At 44.0% G+C, this 23,548-nt stretch overlaps 1 protein-coding gene across 2 annotated transcripts in view; it reads right to left on the bottom strand.

Moving 5' to 3' along the window:
* Positions 1-21,755, bottom strand: part of Znf507 (zinc finger protein 507) — a 30,214-nt gene extending 8,459 nt beyond the window's left edge. Inside the window, exons 1-5 of one of the 2 annotated variants that reach the window (XM_021167796.2) lie at positions 21,608-21,755; positions 20,204-20,294; positions 13,116-15,211; positions 11,290-11,404; positions 7,358-7,472 (exon numbers count right to left, since the gene is read on the bottom strand). In XM_021167796.2, the coding sequence (XP_021023455.1) occupies positions 7,358-7,472; positions 11,290-11,404; positions 13,116-15,209 (2,324 nt within the window). In that variant the 5' untranslated portion in view covers positions 15,210-15,211; positions 20,204-20,294; positions 21,608-21,755. The remainder of the gene's footprint in view (positions 1-7,357; positions 7,473-11,289; positions 11,405-13,115; positions 15,212-20,203; positions 20,295-21,607) is intronic. The other variant, XM_021167797.3, reaches the window with a different exon arrangement.
* Positions 21,756-23,548: the final 1,793 nt, after the last annotated feature.

Here is a 23,548-nt window from a genome sequence, read left to right as displayed (position 1 = left end):
TCTCTACACTTCATCAGTACTTCATCACTAGTAAGGCAGTTAACGTACGTAGGTGCATAACTCCACACAAGGGCATGTGCTGGTTGAAACAAGTATTTCCCTGGCCTGGGCCCTCTCTTAGTTAGCTTCTCAAGTCTGAGTTAACAAACAACTCTGTGAAAGGGCCAGGGGAAGATAGGAGAACCTGACTGCTTAATGGTGTATTAGGGAGGCTTGAGTGTGCTAAACGTTTCAATAGAAATGTTGCAACTGAGTTTGTATCATTACATATAATTCATTCTCTATGCATTTGTTGTTGTTATTATTTTTTGATAGGATCTTTCTATGTTGCTCTGATTGTTCTGGAATTCACTTGTAGACCAGACTGGCTTTGAATTCAGAGATTGGCCTGCCTCTGTCTTCTGAGTGCTGGGATTAAAGGAACATGCCATCATGCCTTGCTCACTTTTCTTATTTTAGATTTATTTACTTTATTGTTTGTGTGCATGGGTGCACCAGAGCATGCCTAGTATCCACAGAAGTCAGAAGAGGGAATATTTTCCTCTGGGACTGGACCTGCAAACAGCTGTAAGCTACCACATGAGTGCTGGATAGACCTGGGTCCTCTCAAAACGCAGCCAGTGCTCTTAACTTCTGAGCCAACTCTCCAACTCTCATTTTCTACGCTTTTAAGAAATAAGAACTGGAAAAATGGTGATTTAAGTTACATAATAACCCTGAGATGCCTTTAAAAGCTCCTGCCACTGTGGGAAGTTCCTTCAGCTCTCCCCTTCAAACCCCCATCACCCATACCACTGTTCAGATTAAATTACCAGTAAACAGTGTTCTTTAAAATCAACCCATGCCTCGAAAATGTGAACTCTCCCCTAAGCCAAGAGCACACTGATTTATGATTTAGTACCTACAGATTAAAGCAGATCTAAGTCTAACTGTGATGGTGGGGATGGGATGTGGTTTTCAAGTTCTAAATGACAGTGTGGTGTGTCCTCCACAGCCACAGGTGGAAGACATTTGGAAAAACAACTTCATCTGCACTAAATCTGCACATGTTCTTACTCCATTATCCCCTAAACAATACCCACTGAGTCAGCACTGACACTGTTAGAACTTACAATCTAGAATTGATTGACACACAAAGGAGTATGTGCACAGGCTATGTGGAAGCACTGCTATATGATATTAGGGACATGATATGCAGACTTGGGCACCTGTGGACATGTTCCTGTTGAAATGCAGACAACATAGCACCAATCACAGACTGGTGAGAGAGCCTTGGGCAAACGAAACCCCAGCTTCTGCTACCCTCCAGCTTCAAACCTTTCCTGCATAAGACCCAGACTCACCATATGGATGTGCCCTTTCCTCATTCCTGACCCAGAGTCCCTGAGCACGCTGTCTCAACACTACTGATGTGAGGCAAGCTACCTCAAGGGTGCAGCCCAGGTAGGAAGGCTCACTGAAGCAAGGGTTCAAGCTGTACTTCATGTGTGTCTTGGGGAAAGGCACTTCATGTATCCCAGCCTGCCACCTGCCTCTGACAGCTGACACCAGGCTGCTTGAACACTCATTTGGAGACCTCAGCACATGGCCCAGCCCAGAATTCTCAAACACACCACTCATCACTGCTAACACTGATCTCAGTGCCTGACCCTGCTATAAGGCCACTCTGTTATTCACACTGAAAGAAACCTGAAGGCTTTCTTTTCCCTTCCCACTGTTGTTTTAAAGGCTTATTTATTTATTCATTCTAGTTATTATGCCATATTTTTACTTCTGTACCATTACTTCCTGGATTCCTGAGAAAATCAAAGCCACTTTAAGAGTTAACTACATAAGAGCCCTAGATACAAATGAACAAACCTGTCTATAGAGAACTAGAAACTTCTGTACATCAGATATCAGGGAAGCCATTGCACAGGACAGTGTCAGCAGTGCAAAGCAAAGGACTTCCACACAGAATAAAAATGAAGTACTGCATACGACCAAGAAAAGGCAAACAACCCACCACACTAATAGACAGCATCTCTCATACCAGGGACCAGTGCACTTCCCCACCTGCACAGCACTAAAGAGGGCAGGAGCTCACCACTCCTGGCAGCTGCTGATACTTGAAATGGGCTTATGTGCACCCCAAGCAAGTGAAGGAATGTTTAAGATGGAGTTAAATTCTTAACAAGAAAAAAGAAATCTGGTAACAATCCAAAGTCTATCAATAATAGTGTCTTAGTTAGGGTTTCATTGTTGTGAAAAGACACCATGACCATGGCAACTGTTATAACGGACATTTAACTGGGGCTTGCTTATAGGCTGAAGTTTAGTTCATTATCATTATGGCAGGAAGCATGACAACATCTAGGTAGGCATGGTGCTGGAGGAGCTGACAGTTCTACCTTATGTTCTGAAGGCAGCAAGGATGAGGGACTTAAAGCCCACCCATGCCCAAAATGACACATTTCTCCAACAAGGCTACATCTACTCCAACAAGACTCTACCTCCTAGTCGTGCCACTCCCTGGGCCGAGCACATACAAACTACCACAAACAGAATGAGTAATCATTTTTTGGTAGCTCAAGGGGTCAAACTCAGGGTTTTATTCACACAGGCAAGCACCCTACCTCTGAAGTACACCCCTAGCCATGTATGATGGTCTTACAAAGGAATATAATATAGAAATGAAATTTATAAGCACACACAGAGTTAAGAGTAAAAAGACACAAAATTCTATGTACTATATAGTTCTATTTCTATTAAGTCTGAAACCCACAAAACTAATTTATTATTCTATGTCAAGACAGTGCTCGTGGAAAAAAGAGCCAAGGGCACTTGATGACAGGAAGACCAAGAAGGGCGTGGTGTCAAAAGCTAGACAAGAATTTGTGCTTATCTATCAAGTGTGAACTTAGGATCTGTATCATTTCTAGGATGTATGTATATTATGTTCAATTAAAAAGTTGATTTAAGACATTTGGGAAAGAGAAAAGGAGGGATGGGGAGAGAAGCTGAGGGAAAAGAAGAGTGAGGGAGGAGAGGGAGACAGAGAGATACGAAACGTAAGCAAATGTGCTAGAGATGGTTCACAGTTAAAAGTTCTTCCATAGGTCTGAGTTCAATTCTCAGCACCCACGTGGCTGCTTAAACCTTTGTAATTCTAGCCCCAGGGGATTGGACTCCCTACTCTGGCCTCCATGGACACTAAACTTATATGGTGCACAGACATAAATGTAGATATAATAATAAATAATACATATTAGGGAGACAGGGAGGGTGAGGGGACCTAACAATTGAACTTAGTGTTTAGATCTTGTAAGGTTCCTGCTATGAGCAAACTAATGTTTATGGGAAAAAAATCTATCCTTTTTTTGATAGGGTAGTATACAAATTAGCATATATGTTTCAAGCAGTTCTTTAAAAAGCATAGTAATATTGACATGCATTTATTTTCAATAAAAGTTGCATTGTGAACCGGAGCTATTTTATAAATGAGCAGAACTGAGGTGTATTAGAAACTGTCAGCCTTTACTGAGCATCTACTATGTTAGGCAGGGGCTCAGACTTTAGCCCAAGCCCTGTTAAGTAGGAGGGTTCACACTGAAGCCCTGGACTAACTGCTGGCACAGGCAGAACTCACATATGACAGGTACCTGCCGATCATACAGGCAGGCTAGGATGGGCTGGAACCACATCAGAGAAAGGTCAAAAGCAAGCAAAGATGTTGTCGCTGTAGGAAAGCTTTTACACCAGAGGCTGTTCAAACATATCAAGAGCCTCCTGTGCATTTGTACAAAGACCATCTAGAGGACAAAAAGACATTCTTGCTCTATGAGAATTTGTTATATTTTTCTTAAGAGAAAACAAAGTAATAATCAGAAATGTGAACAATGTGGACTCTGAGGACAAGCCCAAACACTGCAATAAAGGGAACTAGACTGCTTATGAAATAAGTCAGAAAGGACTACAGTGATCCCTACTAAAACCAGACACCAAGAAAGGGCTTACCAGCCCAGAGACTTGCACACTATACCAATGGAGACAAAGTATTCGAGTGCATAAACCCATGGGGCAGCACAGGGCATACACTGAAACAAAGAACTGACAGTGGCAAGGCCAGAAAGCAAGACTAAGGAGACACAAAAAAGCACTAGGATAGCTGTGACTTTCCTGTCTCTCTTCTAAGCAAGAACAGCATCCTGAAGATGCCAACGGCAGTAGCTGTGAGCCTAATCTACTCAGGATAAAGCTTTCTCTAGAGTTAGGCAGAAGAGACTCAGACTCTGCATTTTGGAGTGTGTGTATATATATAAAATGAGACTTAAATCCAAACAAAACCCACCTATGTTTCATATGCACATAGCTGAGGGTACTTTTGTTTGGTATTTTTTGAGTGTTCCTATTTTGGCTGAGTGTATTGTATATGAATATTCTACTTGTTCCATCATGCTGTGACAAGTTGTGACAAACTGTGACAAACTTGCTGGGCAAGTTTTAGGTCTTGCCTAGCGCTGAAGATCAGGACCTAGAACTTGTGTCTGAGATTGTAAGAGTATCCATATGTCCCGTGATGGTAAAGATGATGCCCTTTCTGTTAGGAATATAGCCCAAGGACCTAGTAAAGCACCTGGCACATAGCACTTGCAGCATGTTTCTCAATGAACATCCCTAATTCTGGACCCAGAGATGCTTCCTGCCTAAATCATGTGTATCTAGTAGTGCCTATATAGTCAAGAATAAAGGCACTGAGGCTTAAAGGCAAAGCTTTCTGCTGATGGGAAAGCCAGGGCCTGTCTTACCACACTCTTAGGTGTTTCCCTGTGTGACCACATGCTCATCCCAGCTACCAGTCCTCACTTAGAATGTACAGCACTGAGACTATCAGTAATGAATGGTCATCGTGTTCTAGTAAAAAAGGCTACCTTAAAAATAGAGATATTAAGGCAAATCCAAGTGTCTCCCAGAATATGCACAGGCACATGTGTGCGTGCGCACACACAGACACACACACACACACACACACACACACACACACACGGCAGAAACAAAGAGAGAGCATGAGTGTACAAGCACATTTCATTTTTAGAACCACATTAAAACTATGTTTTGAATGCGTATGGGTGTTTTGTCTTCAGGTAGGTCTGCTCGCCATGTGTGTGCTTGCTGCTCAACAAGGGCTTTAGATCTCTCAGATCTGGAGTTACTGACAGTTCTGAGCTGTCATGTGGATGCTGGGAACTGAACTTGGGTCATCTGGAGAGCAGCTAGTGTTAACCACTGAGCCAATTTTCCAGTCCAAGAAACAAGTCTGTCAAGTTTTCATTTTGATCTCAGTCTCTTAAGCTGGGTCTTGACCCCATATGCGTGCGGCTGGATTACTCGATGTAAACACTGTGGCGGAGGCAGGGGTTTCTGAGCACACAACAATGAAACAGTCACTCGAGCCTGTAAGAACCTGAGCTGTTTCTAGCAGGCTTCAGAGCAGCCTTCGCTCTCAACACACCACATGCACACCCTGCCCTGGTGAAGTCAGGAAGTGCCAATGAATGCTGCCTGATGCATGTTAGCTGAGACCTGAGACTACGTGATGTTATGAATTGCAGTGGCCTTTCTGTACCTGCAAAGCTTTCTGCTCTTATAGACAGACATACACAGCTTCCTTACAGAAAATAAAGACTTAATTTATTTTTTGAGACATAGCTTCATGTAGTCCATGCTGGCCTGTAACTCCACATGAAGCCCAGCGTGATGACCTTGACTTCTGACCCACTGGCCTCTAACTTTCAAGTGCCACCGCTCTGTCCATGCCACAACACCTAGTTTATACAACAATAAGGATTGGCAACAGGACTTCATGCTTGCAAGGCAAGCAAACAACTTGCAAGGCAAGCAAACAACACACTGAACATTCCCAGTCCCAGCATATAATTATCAAATCCTTGTATCTTTAGATTGTGCTGTGCTACACGGTTTGATTTTAAAAATTGCTGCTTGAGGGCTGGAGAGATGGTTCAGTGATAAACAGCACTGACTGGTCTTGCAGAGGTCCTGAGGTCAATTCCCAGAAACCACATGGTGGCTCACAACCATCTGCAATGTGATCCAATACCCTCTTCTGCTATGTCTGAAGACAGTGACAGTGTACTCATATACATAAACTAAATAAAATCTTAAAAGAAATTGCTGCTTGAGAAACTGACTTGAGTTACATAAAACAAACAAACAAACAAACAAAAAACTTCAATGAATTTTGGCTTAGGAATATAGATAGAATTTCCCAAAGTTCCTGAAATGGCCCCAAACATACTTGTGCTATTTTGTACTAGGTATTCATATGAGATGATGTTCTCAGCTTTGAGGGTTATAGAATCAAAATATTGATGAGCTCTGAAAAATGCTGAAGGTGAGATCTATACTCTTCAGTTTCAATTGCTCAACGAAGGTGTAATTCTTTATGTAAAGTAAATAAGTAAACATATCTCAATAACATTGCTTCTGTCTTTACAAATGGCAAAATATAAAAATACCAAATAATGTTTAGTGTAAGTTTCCTTGTGTTATCAGTAAATGTTTGATTATATGCCTATTTATATGCCTACATATCTGGAGCTGTGTAAAATGTCTCAGATAAAAAGAGGTAACGAGTAGACAAAGTTAAATCCATGATTTGGTCAATGGAGCAACTCGTCCAGACTCATGTGCATCACACGTAAAGCGATTACATCAGGGGAAACTGTTTTGCTAAGGGGCTCATTCCCCTGGCCTTACAGACAGTGCCTGGCATGTTTTTATGATGGATGGACAAACTCTGAGAATGCTCACACTGTTATTGTAAGCAGTGTTTTACCCTTGGGTAGCAAAGTTTATTAAACAGTAGTCATGGCTTAGCTGCTGATTCTGTCTGGCTAAGAATACACCTTATTTTCTCTAAATATGAGACAGAATTTGCTTTTGTGACAAAACTGTATTAAATGATACTTTCAAACTACAGAAAACAAACTTTTCATAGGTGTGTTTATGGCCTTCATGCCTTTGCTGGCATGTGCAGCATACAACTTTTGCATCACGGTGATGAGGTCTGCAGCACCGGAAACTGCTATGGTAACTTATACTCAAGAGAAACCGGAGCAGAAAACTGGTGAACATAGATATCTTCCAGCTTTCCCAGTGTCTCAAAATGTCTGCTGAACTGAGACTCATGCTTAATGCTTCTTAACAAACTTAAATCAGATTTAAGAAACCAGTATGTGACCATTTCTTAGTTTTTAACATGTGTTTTAACCATATATTTCAACCTATCTCTAAAGCATTCCTTTATCATAAAATATTCCAAGATAAACTTCAGAATGCCGGAGTTAATCACACTTACCTGTATGGCTTATCTGAGTTATGGACTCGTCTGTGGTTCCTGACGCCGACATACGTTGTACTTGTGTAATCACACACGTCACACCTATACTGTTTCTGGGTTGAAGGCTTGTTCCCTTCAAGGAAAAAGGTTTAGAGGCATGATTTGGTAAGACTCACATGGGAGCATTTACACCTCATCATGAACAAGTAATTATGATACTACGTGCCAAGGTTTTAATCAAGGCTCTCTCACAGTATAATTAACACACTTTAAGCAGCTCCCTAGACTTTCTTGCACTCAGACCATCAGCAAGCATGAACTGAACACCATATCATCTGACCTGTAAACATGGTCAGGGTGGGCTGGTTCTGTGTAACCATGTTCCAGGTTCTACAGGAGAATGAACTTGCCCTCAGATGTTGTGCTGACTAAGTTAGCACCTAAATAACCAAGTTACGCCGTGAACTTGAAAGGTGTTATTCTAATCAGTAATGGTCACAGTGTCTTAAAGAAACATTTATTTGCCAACAAGCTAAAATCATAAAGTATTATCAAGTATGGCTAGAGGCTGGAGAGATGGCTCAGTCAAAAGCACTAGCTAGTTTAGCAGAGGACCCAGGTTTATATCCAAATACCTACTTGGTGGCTCTCAATTGTCTATGACCTGAGTTTCAGGGATCCATGTCTTTTTCTTGCCTCTCCGGGCACTGTACTCATGTAGTACACATACATACATTCATAGAGCAAAACAGTGATCTACATAAAATAAAAATAAACTGTGGCCACGAGTCATACACAGCAAGCTGTGTATAAAACGCTGACATTTTTATCATGTAGGTTTGCTTGGTTTACTGCTTAATGTCAGCCATCAGTTAAACTTAGGAGGAAAAGAAATCACCAGTTCTGAGGAGTTCTACAATTCCGCACAGTCTCGCTTAATGAGCTAAAGGGTTGGGGGAGGGGAGGGGGGGCAGAGACCGAAAAGACTCATGTGCAGCAAACTCGAGCCTAGTGATACAGGCCCTATTACCAGCTCATTCTGCAAATGAGTAGCTCACATAAGCCCTAGGGCTCCATCATAAGCACTGCTCCTGGAGACAGCCTATGCTTTATGTAGTGGTTCCCAGCTCCCTGTGTTCCTCTCAAACAGCAGGTACACATGGAAGCTCAAGGCTTAGGCAGAGCAGGAAGAGCCATGTGTTCTGGGCAGGGAGCAAGCCATGAAGCAAGCCTAGGTGGGAAGGAGTGCACACAGGAACTAAGTAACATCGCAGAAGAAAAGAAAGCCCACGGTGAAATTTCAACAAAGAAAATTCTTAAGTTAAATTTAAGCATTCTAAAATTGAACTTTTCTTTAGTTAATAACTACTGCCAAGCAGGACAAAACGTCCAATTTCCTGGTATAAATCTATAACATTAATACACTAATCATAATTACAATCTAATCATTGCTTTTAATTGGTAGGTTAAAAACTTGGACTTGATTATAAATGGCATTGTTCCAAATATAGTTTTTGAAAAAAAAAAAACTGAAAAAAAATGAGGTGTGAAATATTGGATAATTTTTTTGTGTGTGAAAAATATTACAGATCAATGACAACTAATAAAACTGACAGATGGAAAAGCCTAATATAGCACAGAATGAGAGACCGTGCTACTTCTAGCAAATGTTTCCAATAGAATCAAGGCTGGATTTAAAGTTCAACGACTCGGGCCTAATTTCTGCTCGACCACTGGTGTGAGAATGAGCAAATGATGCCAGCTCTTGAGGCCCCATTTGCCCTCTCTACAGAATGGGAAGTAGAGGACCTTCTCACATGGCTGAATGAGCCTAGTGCTCTTTCTGCACACTACCAGCCAGTCTCTGCAACGCTGGCATTAAAACCCAGGGCTGCACAAATGACAGGTCTCTACGAAAGGACAATTTAAACTTCACAAGGAGACACAGTCTGCAAGTCCAGAAGTGCCATGCCAGGACATTTGCTGCCATCATCCCCACTAGTCCACTTCTGATCCCACAAGGGCAGTGACACCCTTCACTGTGCTCCCAGCACTTGGCAAGAGAACCCCCTCAGGATAGGTGTGCCATGCTTTTAGCCTGAATGAATTCCTGCAGTACTGTTACATCAGTTCTCTGTAATGAAAGCATGCTAGTGTCGTTCATGCTATAGCAATAGCAAAGACTGCATACAGTGACAGTCATGCCCTTCCCTTCTTGTTTAATAAACGTACAGAATAGTTAAGAGATTGTTAACAAAACATGAATCACAACCATACGTTATTAATCAAAGTACCCATCCAGGTGTGAGTATGCAGGAAGAGATCAGCTAGGCCTACTATACTCAGACAGAACAGCAAATGCAGCTAAGTGGGGGTAAAAACTAAAATCATGGTAAGGGCTAGGGTGAAGGTCGGTTGAAGAGTGCTTGCTCAGCACGCACCTACCACTAACACTGCAAAAAAATAAAACAAAAACAAAACTCCTAAACCAAACCAAACCTTGATTATGGTATACAATTTAAATCTACACCTCATTAACCCCAGGAGCAAGCGTCGAAGTCACACAGAAAAACTGCAGAGCAGAGGAAGGTACGAACACTGTGACTTTGGAGTGTCCATGTTGATGTCTTCACTGAATCTGCTAAAACCCACTGATTACTTTTAAGCCCTTGCTGTCAATGCTGCTGGAGTCAACTGCAGGTGGCGCTACTAAGTTGCACACACTTTATTCCCTCATTTAGGATTTACGGGCCAATCATGTCTAATGCTTAATGTCTCCTTTAGAAGGGATATGGAAACATAATGAATTAAAATAAAAAGAGGCATTTAGGGCTAATCTGTAGAAAGGAAACAAAACTGTTTTCGCTCAGCCATCCACCTCGAAAGCAGATGCCATGTCGTAAACTCCTTTTGTTCGGGGTGGTTTTACGGGGATGGCATCTGTTTGACAAGGGGGTTCTGGTGCTACAGTGGTGTCAACATCAGTTCCTTCAGAAACATTCTGCGATCAGTTATGCTTTCTGGGGTATAATTTAATGAGACATTATGGTAAAACATTTTACTCTGCAGTTGTTTCTAACTTTAATTCTTAGGAAATCTAAAAAGGAAAGTCACCCCAATATGTTTTATTTCCCATAAACACTGTGTACCACACTGGAGACATTTAAAGCATATCAATTTACGTGAACCACAGCCAGGAAGCACAGCTTATTACACTCAATCCCTCATTCTCTGGATGTGGCATCCGCCTTTTCATGGAGCTCTAATTAAATCTTTTGATTCTAATATTCCTATTACCAGATACTCCGCCGACTAGTACCTAACTAGTGCATAAAAGGTTCCTGTGTGTGTTTAAATAATGCAGATGAAGTCTGGAAGTCATACTTGGAGAAGAGTAAGCTCACAGCAGGAAGCCTCAGTTAAAGTTTGAGGTGGGGGTTGCCATCTGCAAAAGCCGTGCCTCAGCAGGCAGGTCATTTGGTGCTAGAGAGGGGCGGAGGCTCGCCTTCTGTGCTAGCTCCCACCTTCCCAGCTTGCTGGGCCATTACCTTCCAAGGGTCTCTGGTGTAGCTTGGCCCTTACAAACGGCTGCAAATTTTAACCATAAGATCTATCTGCCTGGGTTTAGCCAAGTCCTTACTAATTTAGTACTTCTGACCCAGAACTTGTAATTTACTCTAGTCAATTCTTGGAGTTTCCTTAGGAACAAAGGGAAGATTCATTCTCACCCACAGTCTAGAAGAGGGCAGATATACACACTGTTCCATGACAATGAAGGGCATTTTCACCTCATAAGCATGTCAGAGCAGTCTGTATTTAACAAGGTACAAGTGAGGATGACGGTGTGTGTGCGAACATCATCAGAGTACATTACATGCATTCACAAAACCGTCCTAATGAAAGCCGCCATCCTGTGCAGTTCATAGACGCTAATGAAAACGCACACATACCTTCCTGAGCACACTTTCCATCAGCGGCATCACGGGAAATTCTTGGCTCATTCGAAGCTACTGACAAGGTGTTGGGCAGGCAGTGCTGCTCTCTCTCATGATTCCTCAGTTGGCTCTAACAAAAAATAAAAATAAAGCAAGAAAATTAACCCCTAACTCCCAGCAAATATACCTGCATGGTCAGGAGGAAGCGCGTTTGGAACCTTTGGCCCATTACCAACTGGGTTCCAGGGTGATTTTTGACCATCATCCACTCAGCCAGCTGCAGCCAGATCCTTATAATTTAGTACTGCTTTACTACTTCCTTTAAAAATTAATATTCTAAAGTCAGGTCTACCCAAAACCACTCAGCATATGCAAAATTAGAGAAAGACAGACACTAGGCAATCACAACCTCATCATAGTTTTTTTTTTTTTTTTTTTTTTTTCGAGACAGGGTTTCTTCTGTATAGCCCTGGCTGTCTTGGAACTCACTTTGTAGAGCAGGCTGGCCTCGAACTTAGAAATCCACCTGCCTCTGCCTCCCAAGTGCTGGGATTAAAGGCGTGTGCCACCATGCCCAGCTTCATCATAGTCTTTCATGTTCTCTGAAGAGAGGCCTGTTTTCTGAGGTAAACACCCGTGCCCCCCCCGCCCCCCAACAGGCATGCTTCCCACACAGCAAGCAGGCCAGAGATGAAGGAGCAGATGGTTAGGGGATGACTCGCCATACCTGCAAACAAAACCTTATCCAGCAAACCCAGGCGCTCTTGTTAACTTCTGAGTCTTGTCACAGGAACTAACTGCACCCCAAATCAGGAGGACAGAGGCAGCAAAGGCAACTCTAGACACTCCTGGAACTCGCTACTGGGACCTCTCTGGATGCACTATCTGGAATTTCACAAGCGTAATCCGAGTGCCCATGAGCCTCCGGCAGAGCAACCTTTGCTCCTTTTTAACCATCTAGACTCCAACTGTAGGTAATCTGTGAGACCAAGTCTAAGCCCCAGTTGGCCAATAAAGATTCATTTTCAATACCTGGCACACTGAGGTAAGTCAATGCTGACCTAGGATTGACTACAGGTACCCTTTACAGAGGATAAAAGCCATTTTCTGCTGGCTGCTGGCTCAATACTTAAGATAAACATCTGCCTTGAATGTCCACAGAAGTCTATTCAGTGGCTATGTGTGGGGGTATAGCCCTGTAACCTCAGCACACAGGAGGAAGCCTGAAAGACTGCAAGTTCAAGTTCTGCCTGGGATATTCAGCAGGATTCTCACAAAACCAAGGGCTGGGAATGCACTTCACAGGTAGGCAAGCATTTGCCTAGCTGGTGTGAGGTCTTGGGGTTGATTCCTAACAAAGTACCTCAAACTGTCCAGCAATAGCAAATATGGTGTCATTTCTCTTGTGCTGCCTCCTAGTAGGTCTCACAGCCTGCTTCCCTCTGCAAACAGCAAAATCACTGTTTGCTGGTTGTGTAGCAGCTGGTATGAGTGCAGGGAATACTGTTCTGTGTGCAGATGCATAGTTAGCCTTTTCTGTCAGATGCGTGCCTGTCAGTCTACGCTATGTTCCTTTCTAAGTGAAACCCAGTGCTTACCACACACACACACACAGTAAAACATGAAAGCAGCAGGCGCTGAGGCTACAAAGGACACGGCATCAGACTAAGGGAAAGTTCTGGACAGCAACCATGGAGACTTAGCTTCCAGACCTATCTTTAATGGTAATTTGTTGGGGGTACCTTTGGGCAAATTACCAAACTTCTCTGGAACTCATTTTCATTGATAAACAAACTGGGGTGGCTGGACTGTCCCTGCCAACCCTTGAGACCGCCGCTCACCTTGTAATGGAAAGATTCTTTGCACTGCTTACATTGGTGTATTCTGGTTTTACAGTGGTTGATCATGTGGCTTTCCAAGTCTTTGCTGTTCTCAGCTATGTGCTCACAGATAGGACACTGGTAAGGCTGCCTCTGCCGATGGACACGCAGGTGCTGTTTGATGTAGCCCCTGTTGCCACTTGAGTAGTTGCACAGGCGGCATCGGTAGGGCCGCTCGGCATCTGGGATGTACTCCACCACGTTGGACCCCAACAAACTCCCATCGCTGTTGGGCTGACACTGGGCATTGTCCTGCAACTCTTTCAAAATGTCATCATCTGATGCATTCTGGTCTGTCCTTTCTCTCAGTTTTTCTATTACAGTAAGAAGGGACATACTGATGCCTGTCTTAACTTGCCCATCTGACAATTCCTGCCTTCCCTCTGGGAGAGCTACCACAGTGGAATTGCTTTGGTTAAAACTTGTTACTCCATCTGTAGAGTTCTTAAGAGGAGACATGATTTTTTTTGAGTATGTTGCCAATGGACCACTGACCTGCCTTTGTCCAGTGTCTGGATCTAAAAGGTTTATGTCCCCATAGTGCCCAAGGCTGGCTCTTGTTAGTTCAGCAGCTCTTATCGGCATGGTGACAAGGGCTTCTGCAGCTAAGGAGTGCAGCCTGAGAGATTCAGAATTTGTCCTTCTCCGTCCTGGTGGGGCATTCTCATCAGGGGCCAGGCCCTTACTTAGCTCACTGTCTTTCTTCTCTGCACTGCTCCAGCCGATGATCAACCCCCCAATATCAACAGTACATTTATCAGCATGGTACATATTTCCTGCTCCTCCACACCCAGGCTGGGCTTCAGCGGGGCTTGGGCTCTTCCCCTCTTCCATTTCAGCATTAATGAGGAAATGTTTTGGTGGGAGGGTTTCTTCAGCACTTGGCAAACGTTCCACAATGACATTCACGTGACCTTTTTTGTTTGGGCTACTGCTAATGATTTTCTGTGCTGAAGATAGCAAACTATCAGCAAAGAGATTCTCCTCGGAATCAGACATCACCTCCAGCATTTCTTCCTCGTTAGCGTCCAGTGTGACTGCCTGGCTTAGGTGTACTCCCTCCTCTGTGCTTTGTTCTAAAGGAGATGAAGACGGTGGGTCAGAGCTGCAAATCTGTACTTGTACAGATGGCCCATTGTGGATGCTCAGCTCGCTGTCCCCAATAGCAATGACAACTGCATCAACCCCACCAGGTGCAGCAGACATAGAAGAAGCCAGAAGGCCAAGGGGCTCATTTTCATTCTCAAAGATTGGGTAGGAGCAGTTAACTTCCCCTGCATGTTTCCAAGCATGTGTCTTTAACATCCGCTGCTGGCCGCAGGTGTAGCTACAGAATAAGCACCGGTACATGCCGTACTGTTCATATGCATACCACTTCCTCCGACCCGACTCTGCCATGGCTGCACTCTGGACAGCATGGGTCTGTGGACTGCCCATGTTCACTGGGATGTCTACCATGGTCTCACTCTTTCTTTCTGTGGCTCCCTGACGGGAGGGGCTGGACCGGGCCTGGCTACTGGCACTGTTCTCGTGCTCACTCACCACGTGCGCTTCGAGCTCCTGCTGGCTCCTGGTGGTGGCGTGGCACTCCGAGCACATGAGCATCACGTCATGCTGCTGCCCATGCTGCTTGACGTGCTCTTTTAGCACAGAAAAGGACGGTGACAGGAACTTACAAAGGCTACACTGGTAGGACATAGCCTTCCCATCATTTGAAGCAAGAGTGGAACTTGCCTGTGACATCTCGGCTTTCCTAACCCCAGAAGCAGGGGACTCAGTGGCTTTAGCTGGAATCTCACAGTTCTCTAGCTTTTCAAGAGAGTTTGCTGTCTCACTTGGACGTGGGCGCTTTTTCCCAATCAGTAGACATTTTTGTGACTTCTCATGCCCCACTATCTTGCTTAGCTTCTGGATGACGTGGACCAATGGATCTGCTTTAGCTTTTCTTTGTTGGTCAACTTCTGAGGAAGGGCTGAGGACTCCTTCAGCAGTTAACACAGCCTCCTGTTCTCCAATCTCTTGCACCAACATGGCAATGCTGCTGCTTTCTTCCATATCTAGAGACAGTGCACAGCAGAGAGCATGGGTTATGGGATAATGTCAACTCTGGTGTCTGACTGAAATGTTTAAATATCTTCTAAGTTGGGAGGTTCCTATCAATGCACCTAACTGTCTCTAACAGACTTAAACAGCTCAGAATCCCTTTTTGAAACAGTCTCCTAGAGACAGATGAGGACCCTGTTCCTTGGGTAAGAACTTTTAACACCTTATCCTGTCACCCTGCCTCCGGGAGATTCTAGAACTAAAGTCCCTTGAATCCCTTGCAATTCTAGAACTAAAGAGACATGACTCTTTGTTTAAAGAAACCCTTGAGATTATAGAATCTCTGCTTAAAGAAACCCTTGAGATTATAGAATCTCTGTTTAAAGAATCTCTTGAGATTCTAGAACTAAAGAGACATGATTCTTTGTTTAAAGAAACAGCCATCCTTGGGGCCTGTGGAAGCACCTCAAGCTACTGGAAAGCATCAGTCTGTGAAGCCAACATGATTTCATCTAACTCTGGATAAACTATTTCTTTTGCCAAATTTTAACTGTAGATAATGAAAAATCACACTTCTCTGCTCAAATTTTTGAAATTCTGAAAATATATTCACATCCTACTATAAGGAATAGTGAATTTTGGGAAGTACTTTGCAAATGAAACTAAATAAGAGCAATGATCTACTTCCTCCTTTCTTTCCTTTGGTTTATGGTCTACCAGATAAACCACAAACTCTGCTGCGGCTTTCTAGAGGTCGCATCAGTGGTCAGATGTTCCCCATTCCCATCCGTGTTTCCCTCCTGAGCAGGGAATGGGGTTAGGGAAGCAAGCGCTGCCATTCTGGTTCAGTGCCAGACAGAGGCTGGGACACGTTTCCTGGAGGCACACATAATAATGCAGCGAGGCACACAAGTGCTGAGGAGCAGCATCACCCTCCCTCTGGAGGCCTCCGAATGAATCTCCTTTACACTTCCTGGCAGCCCTTTCTCTTCAGACATTTCCTTTGACTTAAACTGAGATTATTTTGTTGACTTGGACCAAATTTTTAAGTTTAGGCTCTTTTCCAGCAACAAGTTTTGTTTTTCCACATTTTAGGTACATTCTGGAACCTAACTCACAACATTCAATAAATGCCAACAAGATTTTCAGCACCACAAGCTACAGACCAAAACCTAGGAATCATTCTTAAACTGCGGTAACTGGCTTTGCACTCTTCTCTCCACAGGGCTGAATCCCGCACAAGGGCTTTAGTTCCCAGTCAGGAGCACACCTACGGCACTGCATCAGGCAGGCTCCTAGGGAACTCCTTGCCTGCACTTGGGCTTGCCCCTTTCCGAAGTCTCTGGCCACACTGTTGCCTTTTTGTCCTATGTCCCACTCTCTCCATCTTGAGTTGTCTTTATCTAGGTCCATGTCAGATAAAATGCACATGTTTTATTCTTAGCTAACATCAGCTTTTTCTCTCCAAGGGGTAGCCTGTGACAACCACCCCATGAAGGGGAGAGTGTTCCAGAACCATAGTAACGCAGCCATCCCAGCTCTAAAATCCCTCGAAGAACATTTGTGTCTTTTTGTTGTCTCTCAGAAGGAACAAGTCTTTTTAGATTTAGACACCAAAGTTTGAGGTGCTACAGGAGAGACTGATAGAGGACAGTGTATATCTTCAGGGGGAAACAATGACCAAAAAACCCTTTTTGTGGCATCTTAAAACACATCTCACTATTGAAGACTCCAGTTTTAGGGGCTAGGGAGATGGCTCCATGGATAAAGCGCTTGTTGCATGTACGAGGGCCTGAGGTTGGATTCCCAGAACTCATGTGAAAACTGCACTGGGCATGGTAACACACACCTATAACCCCAGCACTGGGGATGGAGTCAGGGAGTCAGGTGGAGTCAGCCTGGGGATTGGCTGGTGAGCTACTTTAGCAGAAACAGTAACTCTTTAGCAGAAAAGAAGACTCATGCAAGTAGATGCACAGACACACTTCAAGCAAAACAAGAATCCAGTGGGTTTTGGCCAAGGGAAGCTGTGGTTCTTCATGTGACTGCTGATTTCCCTGTGGGGTCATAACTGAAGGACTTTTGTTACCATTCAGTTCAACTGTTAACAATCTATTAGTTATAAAGTAACAAATTCACAGCATTTTCAGTTTCTTGGCCAGATACAATGTATAGTATTGTAAATACAAGATCTCCCTTACTGTGGGTGTAAGAGCCATACAGGCTAACTGCTAACTTGGTGAACATTTAATGTTTGTTCAACAGACTTCACACCTAGTGTTACAAAGGTGACTCCTGATTCTTCTCTTCTACTTAATGATCCAACAGGAGGAAGACAGAGCAGTGCAAATTGCTCCCCATGGATAGCTCAGTGTGCTTCTTAAAAAGAAAGTGAAGTCAAGAGGAGGAGTTCATCTTAGCCCAAGAAAATGGCTAACACAAAAGACTCTGACACACACTCACTTTCAGAGCTGCGTGTGCTCAGGCATTAAGAGTTAATGGCAACTTGCAGCAGATGCTCCAATTTCCCTAGAACATTTATGTAAGTATCTCATTTTAGAGGCTGCATACATTTGGGGATAAGTACAGTAAGGCAGCTATCAAACCGATATGACAACATAAAATGCATCAAGAAGCACCTGAAAAAACCAGTTTAGGTCTGCAGGCAAAACCAACAAGCAAGCAAAAACTCATTAAAAGGAAAGTCTGTTAAATAAAAGGTCACAAACAGCCACTGTACACAGGAGAGGAGGTCACTAAAACCAACTATGTCTTTAATTTCCTATTTTTTTCCTTATGGCATTCATGCAGCCTATGTATGCTATATACATTATACATATAAATATGTAGATATTTATATATACTTTAATGTCAAGTGAGCTAGTAAAATTCATTTGAACTAGAGATGAAAAAATTATCATGAGCCCTCTCAAGCGTCTGTGTTCAGTAAAACATCACATGCCCTCTCACAAGACAGCTTCCAGAAAAACATCACTTGACATAACTGAATTGTTAAAGAAACCAGAAAGTTCCATTTCAGCCCCAGCATCTAGGGGCGTGGCAGACATCACCACCTGTGCTCTCTGGGCCCCTTGTGGCCTTCTCTCTATGGGACTCTGCTTCCTGGTCCTCTGGCAGGGCACTGCAAATGGAGAGGAACACAGGTGAGAAAGAAAAGGGCAATCAATGTCCTGGTTTCTACTTCTAGGTCACCTTGGATTGGTTGCTTTTTTTTTTTCCATGTGGTTGCTGGGATTTGAACTCAGGACCTTCGGAAGAGCAGTCGGTGCTCTTAACCACTGAGCCATCTCTCCAGCCCCGGATTGGTTGCTTCTTATCAGGTCAGTTCTTCCTGGATGGCTGCTCTGTACAAATCTATTTGTGGCTTTGGTGCTTCCCTTCTCCTGATGCTGCTTCTCCCACTAATACCATCACTCTGTGGCCTGCGCATAGAAGGCCAATACCTGGTGATATTATCTTTGTAAATACAACCTCCTTGAGTTATCCTGATTTGAGAGCTATTTGATTTGCTTCCCTACTGTAAATGCAAGGCTAAGAGTGACAAGAAAGGTTGAGAAATGAGAAAGCCTACTCTAAAACTCTAACATGAACATCTTACAATAGGAATAAGCATGCTCTCTAAGGTAGTGAACAGATAAAAATCACTGCACTGCAAGGTTCACCAAGACACAAGCCTAGAAATGTTAGTCACTCGGGAGATAGCTTTTTTGTAATCACTAGATATACCACTAGATCAGAAGATCTAGTCAGAACAAGTGAATTAGGTACTCCCCCAAACCAGCAATGTCTACAGTCTTTCATACCGAGTCTCTCAGATCTGTCCCTGACAACAGTAATCCGCAGGGGAAAGCTTGTAATTAATGTCTTTCCCAAGAAAAGTGGACATATTCAGTTGTCTTTATTTTCTTGTAATTTGCTATTTGGTGTATTTGTGTATGTAATTAGTTCCTTTTAGTTATAGCAGTATGGCTACATGTAGAACTGAGCGAAATGATTCATGTGGGCTTGAAGAAAGGCTGTAATTTTCTGGGTATATGCAAAGAGAGAAAGACGATATAAAGAAATCTTCTTTTAGACTACGCATTTCGTTTTTCCAACTAACTAAATAAACAAACAAAACCCCCACACCAAAACAACAGAAGCGATGGCCAATGAATTTCACACTCTTTCAGAGTCTCACAAAACTTCATATATCTCTGAGACATCTGTTTTAGCCAAAGAAGGCAGGGTTCCTCCGGTCTCTGAAGTGCCCTGGCTGTATGATCCAGGCGAGTTACTATTTGTCTTAGATTCTTCTGATGTGAAATGTGAGGGTAAAGCTGAATGAACTTTTAGAGATGGAATCACAAACTGCCTATTAAAAGTAACCTAAAAGCTATTTTTACTTTACGCCTTACAAAGGTCAGTTACAATTTATTTAAAATCTTCTCAGCTCAATGTAATAATAGCAACTAAGAGAAAAACTAAAGTATAAACACAGAAGTATATGGGTTTCATAGTACAGAGTTTCTTACCTGCACCTAGCCTGGGACAATATTTTGACTTAGCAGCTACAATTAAAACACAGTCGTAGCTAACATCAAGTAGTGTTCAGCTTCACTGTAATTTATTTCCTGTGTAAACACTCATGCCAAACATAGCGCTGAAGACCACCTGTCCTGGAGCTGCAAACCCAGAATTAGTCCTGCGTCCATTTCCTATAATATTCCTGTAAATTCCTGGTGCCCAATCTCTTCTTTGGACACAAAGTGTCAAGTAACACCTCTGAGGCTCACAGATGTGAAACAGTGCCTGGCGTCAGAACTCAAACCACGCTTTCCCTAGTATACCGATTTCCCTTTCCATCCTCAAGGTGAGCATGATCAAGTAACAGCACCGGATGCTAGGCAGCAGCAAACAGCTTCGTTTGCTCAGAGTTCTGTGGGTCCAGTCACAGTGGTGTCGGTTTATAAATAAGGCATCTCAGTGAGATGTAAGTGACTTACCCAAGGTTACATGGCTGTTAGTGGCAGAGCCAGTGTCTTTCCAATCAATTTCTGAAACAGATTGTCTCCTGGATCAATATTCACAATCCAGCTGTGGCCAAGAAGGAAATAAACACCATCAAACACGTCTCTTCCTTGGCGGGCGAAACACAGTAACTTATTTCGGCAGTGAAGAAACTTCCAATACTTAACATTGAAAAGAAATTTCGGAAAGCTGTTCATGCAATGTAATTGTGTGAGGCAAATTTACATAATTTACTTAACAAGTAGAGGATTTTGCAGAAGCTAAAACAAATCAGCCTGGAAAACTTCTAACAATTGTATATTTTAAACCTTCCCCTCCATGTAAGTAATGCACTCAGCAAACTACTGGTTTTACTGACATAATTTTCTAACCAATATGGAATAATAAATGACATATTGCTATTCTAACTTTAACCGAAATTACAGCCTAAGGGGTGATTATGTAAATTAGTCAAACACAGTGGGCAGAACAGTACCATGAAAAGATGCAACAACGTGGCTTGACCTATATATTCTCCAAAGCAGTTTCCTGCCCTGGTCCTCCTCTTTTTTTTTTTGGCTAGTTTTCCTATTGTTGCTTTAAAGTAGGCTTATTCGGTTCCCTTAGAAAGTAACTTAGCGATTATAGCTAAGTAAAATTGGTACACCGCTAGGGCATCCTCCGAGTTTCCAAAGAGATACCATGGTAAAGAAATGATGGGTCAAACTTTCTCTTTTTAATCAATATAGCAATCCATACACAGGATCAGACCAGTAGAGTAGAAAGTACAAACTCAGACAGAAAAGGGGGTAAATCCAGTAATTGCCTTGGGCCATGTAGACTGAAAGCAAATTCCAGTCCACTGTCAGCAACCTTGGGTGGGGGTGGCTGCCTGGACCTAATTAATCACCCAGGCCTCGGACTCCAAACAAACGATCGCGATGCCCCAGGTCTGGAAAGGTGGGCACTTTCACCAATGGTCTCAGCGATCTCTGGAAAGATCAGTCAATCCCTGAGGATGTGTACGTGTGGGAGGCTACGATTGCTATTTTTCGTTTGCGCTGGCATTTCCTACACCACGCAGTGCTTAAAGGACGGGGGGATTAAAGAAACTTAAGCTCCATCCTGGCTGGCCTAAGCGCTTTCACGTCTCCAGAAGGCAAAGGCGCCTCAGCGGGACCTGGGGAGCAGCGGGACCCCCACCCCCAGCGGCACGGCGGGCCCGGGGTCTCCACAGGCAGGCCCGACAGAGGGACGACAGTACACACAGGGCCCTGGCGCTCAGGCTCGGGTGCGTGGCAGTGCCGCGGGCGTCACCGGCGAGGAGGAAGCGGGCGTCACCAGCGAGGCCGCACATGGCCGGCGGCGCTCAAGCGGAGGGGCGGCCCGGGGCGCGGTACCTGCGGTCGGGCGGCGGGCTGCTGCTCCTGCGAGCCTCCTTTGGCCGGCCGGGACCCCACCGTACCCTCGCCCTCGTCCGCCTCGCTCCCGACTCCTTTCCCTCTCTTTCCCCCTTTTTGCCCCTTCCTCGGCCGTGGCTCCAAGATGGCGGCGCCGAGACAGATCACGTGAGCGGCGAGCGGGTCAGGTGAGCCTGGAGGCGCGCGGCGTGGGCGGGGCCGTGGCGGGGTGGAGCCACCACAGACCACGCCCTCTGACGGATAGGGCCTTAAGGCTCTGGGCTGATGATGCTGTGGCCATCAGGTCCTGTCAGCTGGTGTCGGTCTAGAACTCAGTTAATAGCCACTGTGGCCTCAACCTGCTGGGGCATTCTTCATCCCCTCATTTACCCCATCGTTCCTTTCATCCTTGTGTTTGTGAATCTGGCTGAACTTTTTTTTTTTAAGTTTATCGAGGGCTGGAACGATGGCTGGAGTGAGGATTGGAGTGATGGCTCTGTGGTTGATCTTATAGAGGACACAGGTTTGGTTTCCAGCACTCATACAGTGGCTCACAACCATTTGTAACTCCACTTCCAGGGACTCAGAAGCCCTGGCCTTCTTCTGACCTCCACAGACTCCAGACACACACATGGTGCTCAGGTATACAGATAAGTAAGCCATTCACACACACAAAATATTATCTACTTCTTTACTTATTGTTATTTGTGGAGACTTGTGGTCAGAGGAGAACTTTCAGGAGTCTGTTCTTTCCTTCCATGGTATGGGTTCTGATACTGAACTCAGACCTTCAGGCTTGGCAACCAGTACCTTTACCCATTGAATCACATACCTCCTAGATAAATGCTCCTCCACTGAGCTATTGAGTTTCCTGAAACAGCTCATCCTGGCTTCTAATTCCTTATGTAGTTAGCCCAGGCAGACCTTTGAAGCTGTGAACCTCCTGCCTCAGCCCTCCAGGGTAGCTTGGGAGAGTAGATGTGTCGCCACCATACTAGGCTCTAATTGGAGCTATTATTTTTTTCAGGCATCATATGCTGAAAATGTAGAGGTCCTAACCATATGTCTGATGAGAGGCAGTCTCTGGCTCTGGGTCAAAAATACTTTCTTTCTTTCTTTCTTTCTTTCTAAAGTTTAAAATTTAAAAAACCATTTATTTATTCGTGTGTGAGTATGTCACAGCCTGTGTGGAAGACAGAGGACAATTTTCTGGAGTTGGTTTACTTTTTCTCCCGTGTAGGTCCCAGGGGTTGGACTCGGGTTGCAGCTTTGATAGAAAGTTCTTTTACCAACTGAACCTTCTTGCGGTCCTTGAAAGATTTTTCAGGAGTTGTAAGGTCTGACTTGGCGAGCTTGCGGTAATAACTCTGAGCGAGCCGTCATGTTTGTCTTTTGGATGTTTCCGTGAAGTATCTGCTCTGCTGTAACAAGCCCTGTTGGGTCCTGTGCTAATACCATGAATACAAACTGAGAGAAGCAATCTCACCCAGCTTTCAACCCAAGAATAAACCGGCAGGTAGGGGCTAGCAGGAATGACACAGCCACTTGCTTGGGTCTGGATTTGATGGGTGGGCGTGGCCAGAGGAAGGACTTTAGGGAGGATCATAGTGATAGCGCCAGGCTGGCCTTGTTAGGTGTGGATACCTTTTGGATGTTTCCTGATATATTTAGAACCCACTTCAAGCAGGTTGGGTTTTGAGTCGTCAAAATACATACGAAAAAATAATGGTTTAGGTACGGCAGCCATCTTGTTTGCTGTGTCTCTGGATAAAAGTTTACCAGCTGGGGGGTTACAGAGATGACTGAATGGTTAAGAGTGGATTCTGCTCATGCAGAAGACGTATTGGTTCTCAGCACCCATGCCAGGCAGCTCACACCCCCTCAGCTCATGGATGGACTTCTTCTCGCCACGGGTGACGCAGATATAGGCCAGATTAGACC

Source organism: Mus caroli, unplaced genomic scaffold, assembly GCF_978045245.1.
Source record: "Mus caroli unplaced genomic scaffold, Mus_caroli_1 scaffold_8, whole genome shotgun sequence".
NCBI lineage: Eukaryota > Metazoa > Chordata > Mammalia > Rodentia > Muridae > Mus > Mus caroli.
The sequence above is the reverse complement of the archived record's forward strand: the minus strand, read 5'-3'. Positions and strand labels throughout refer to the sequence as shown.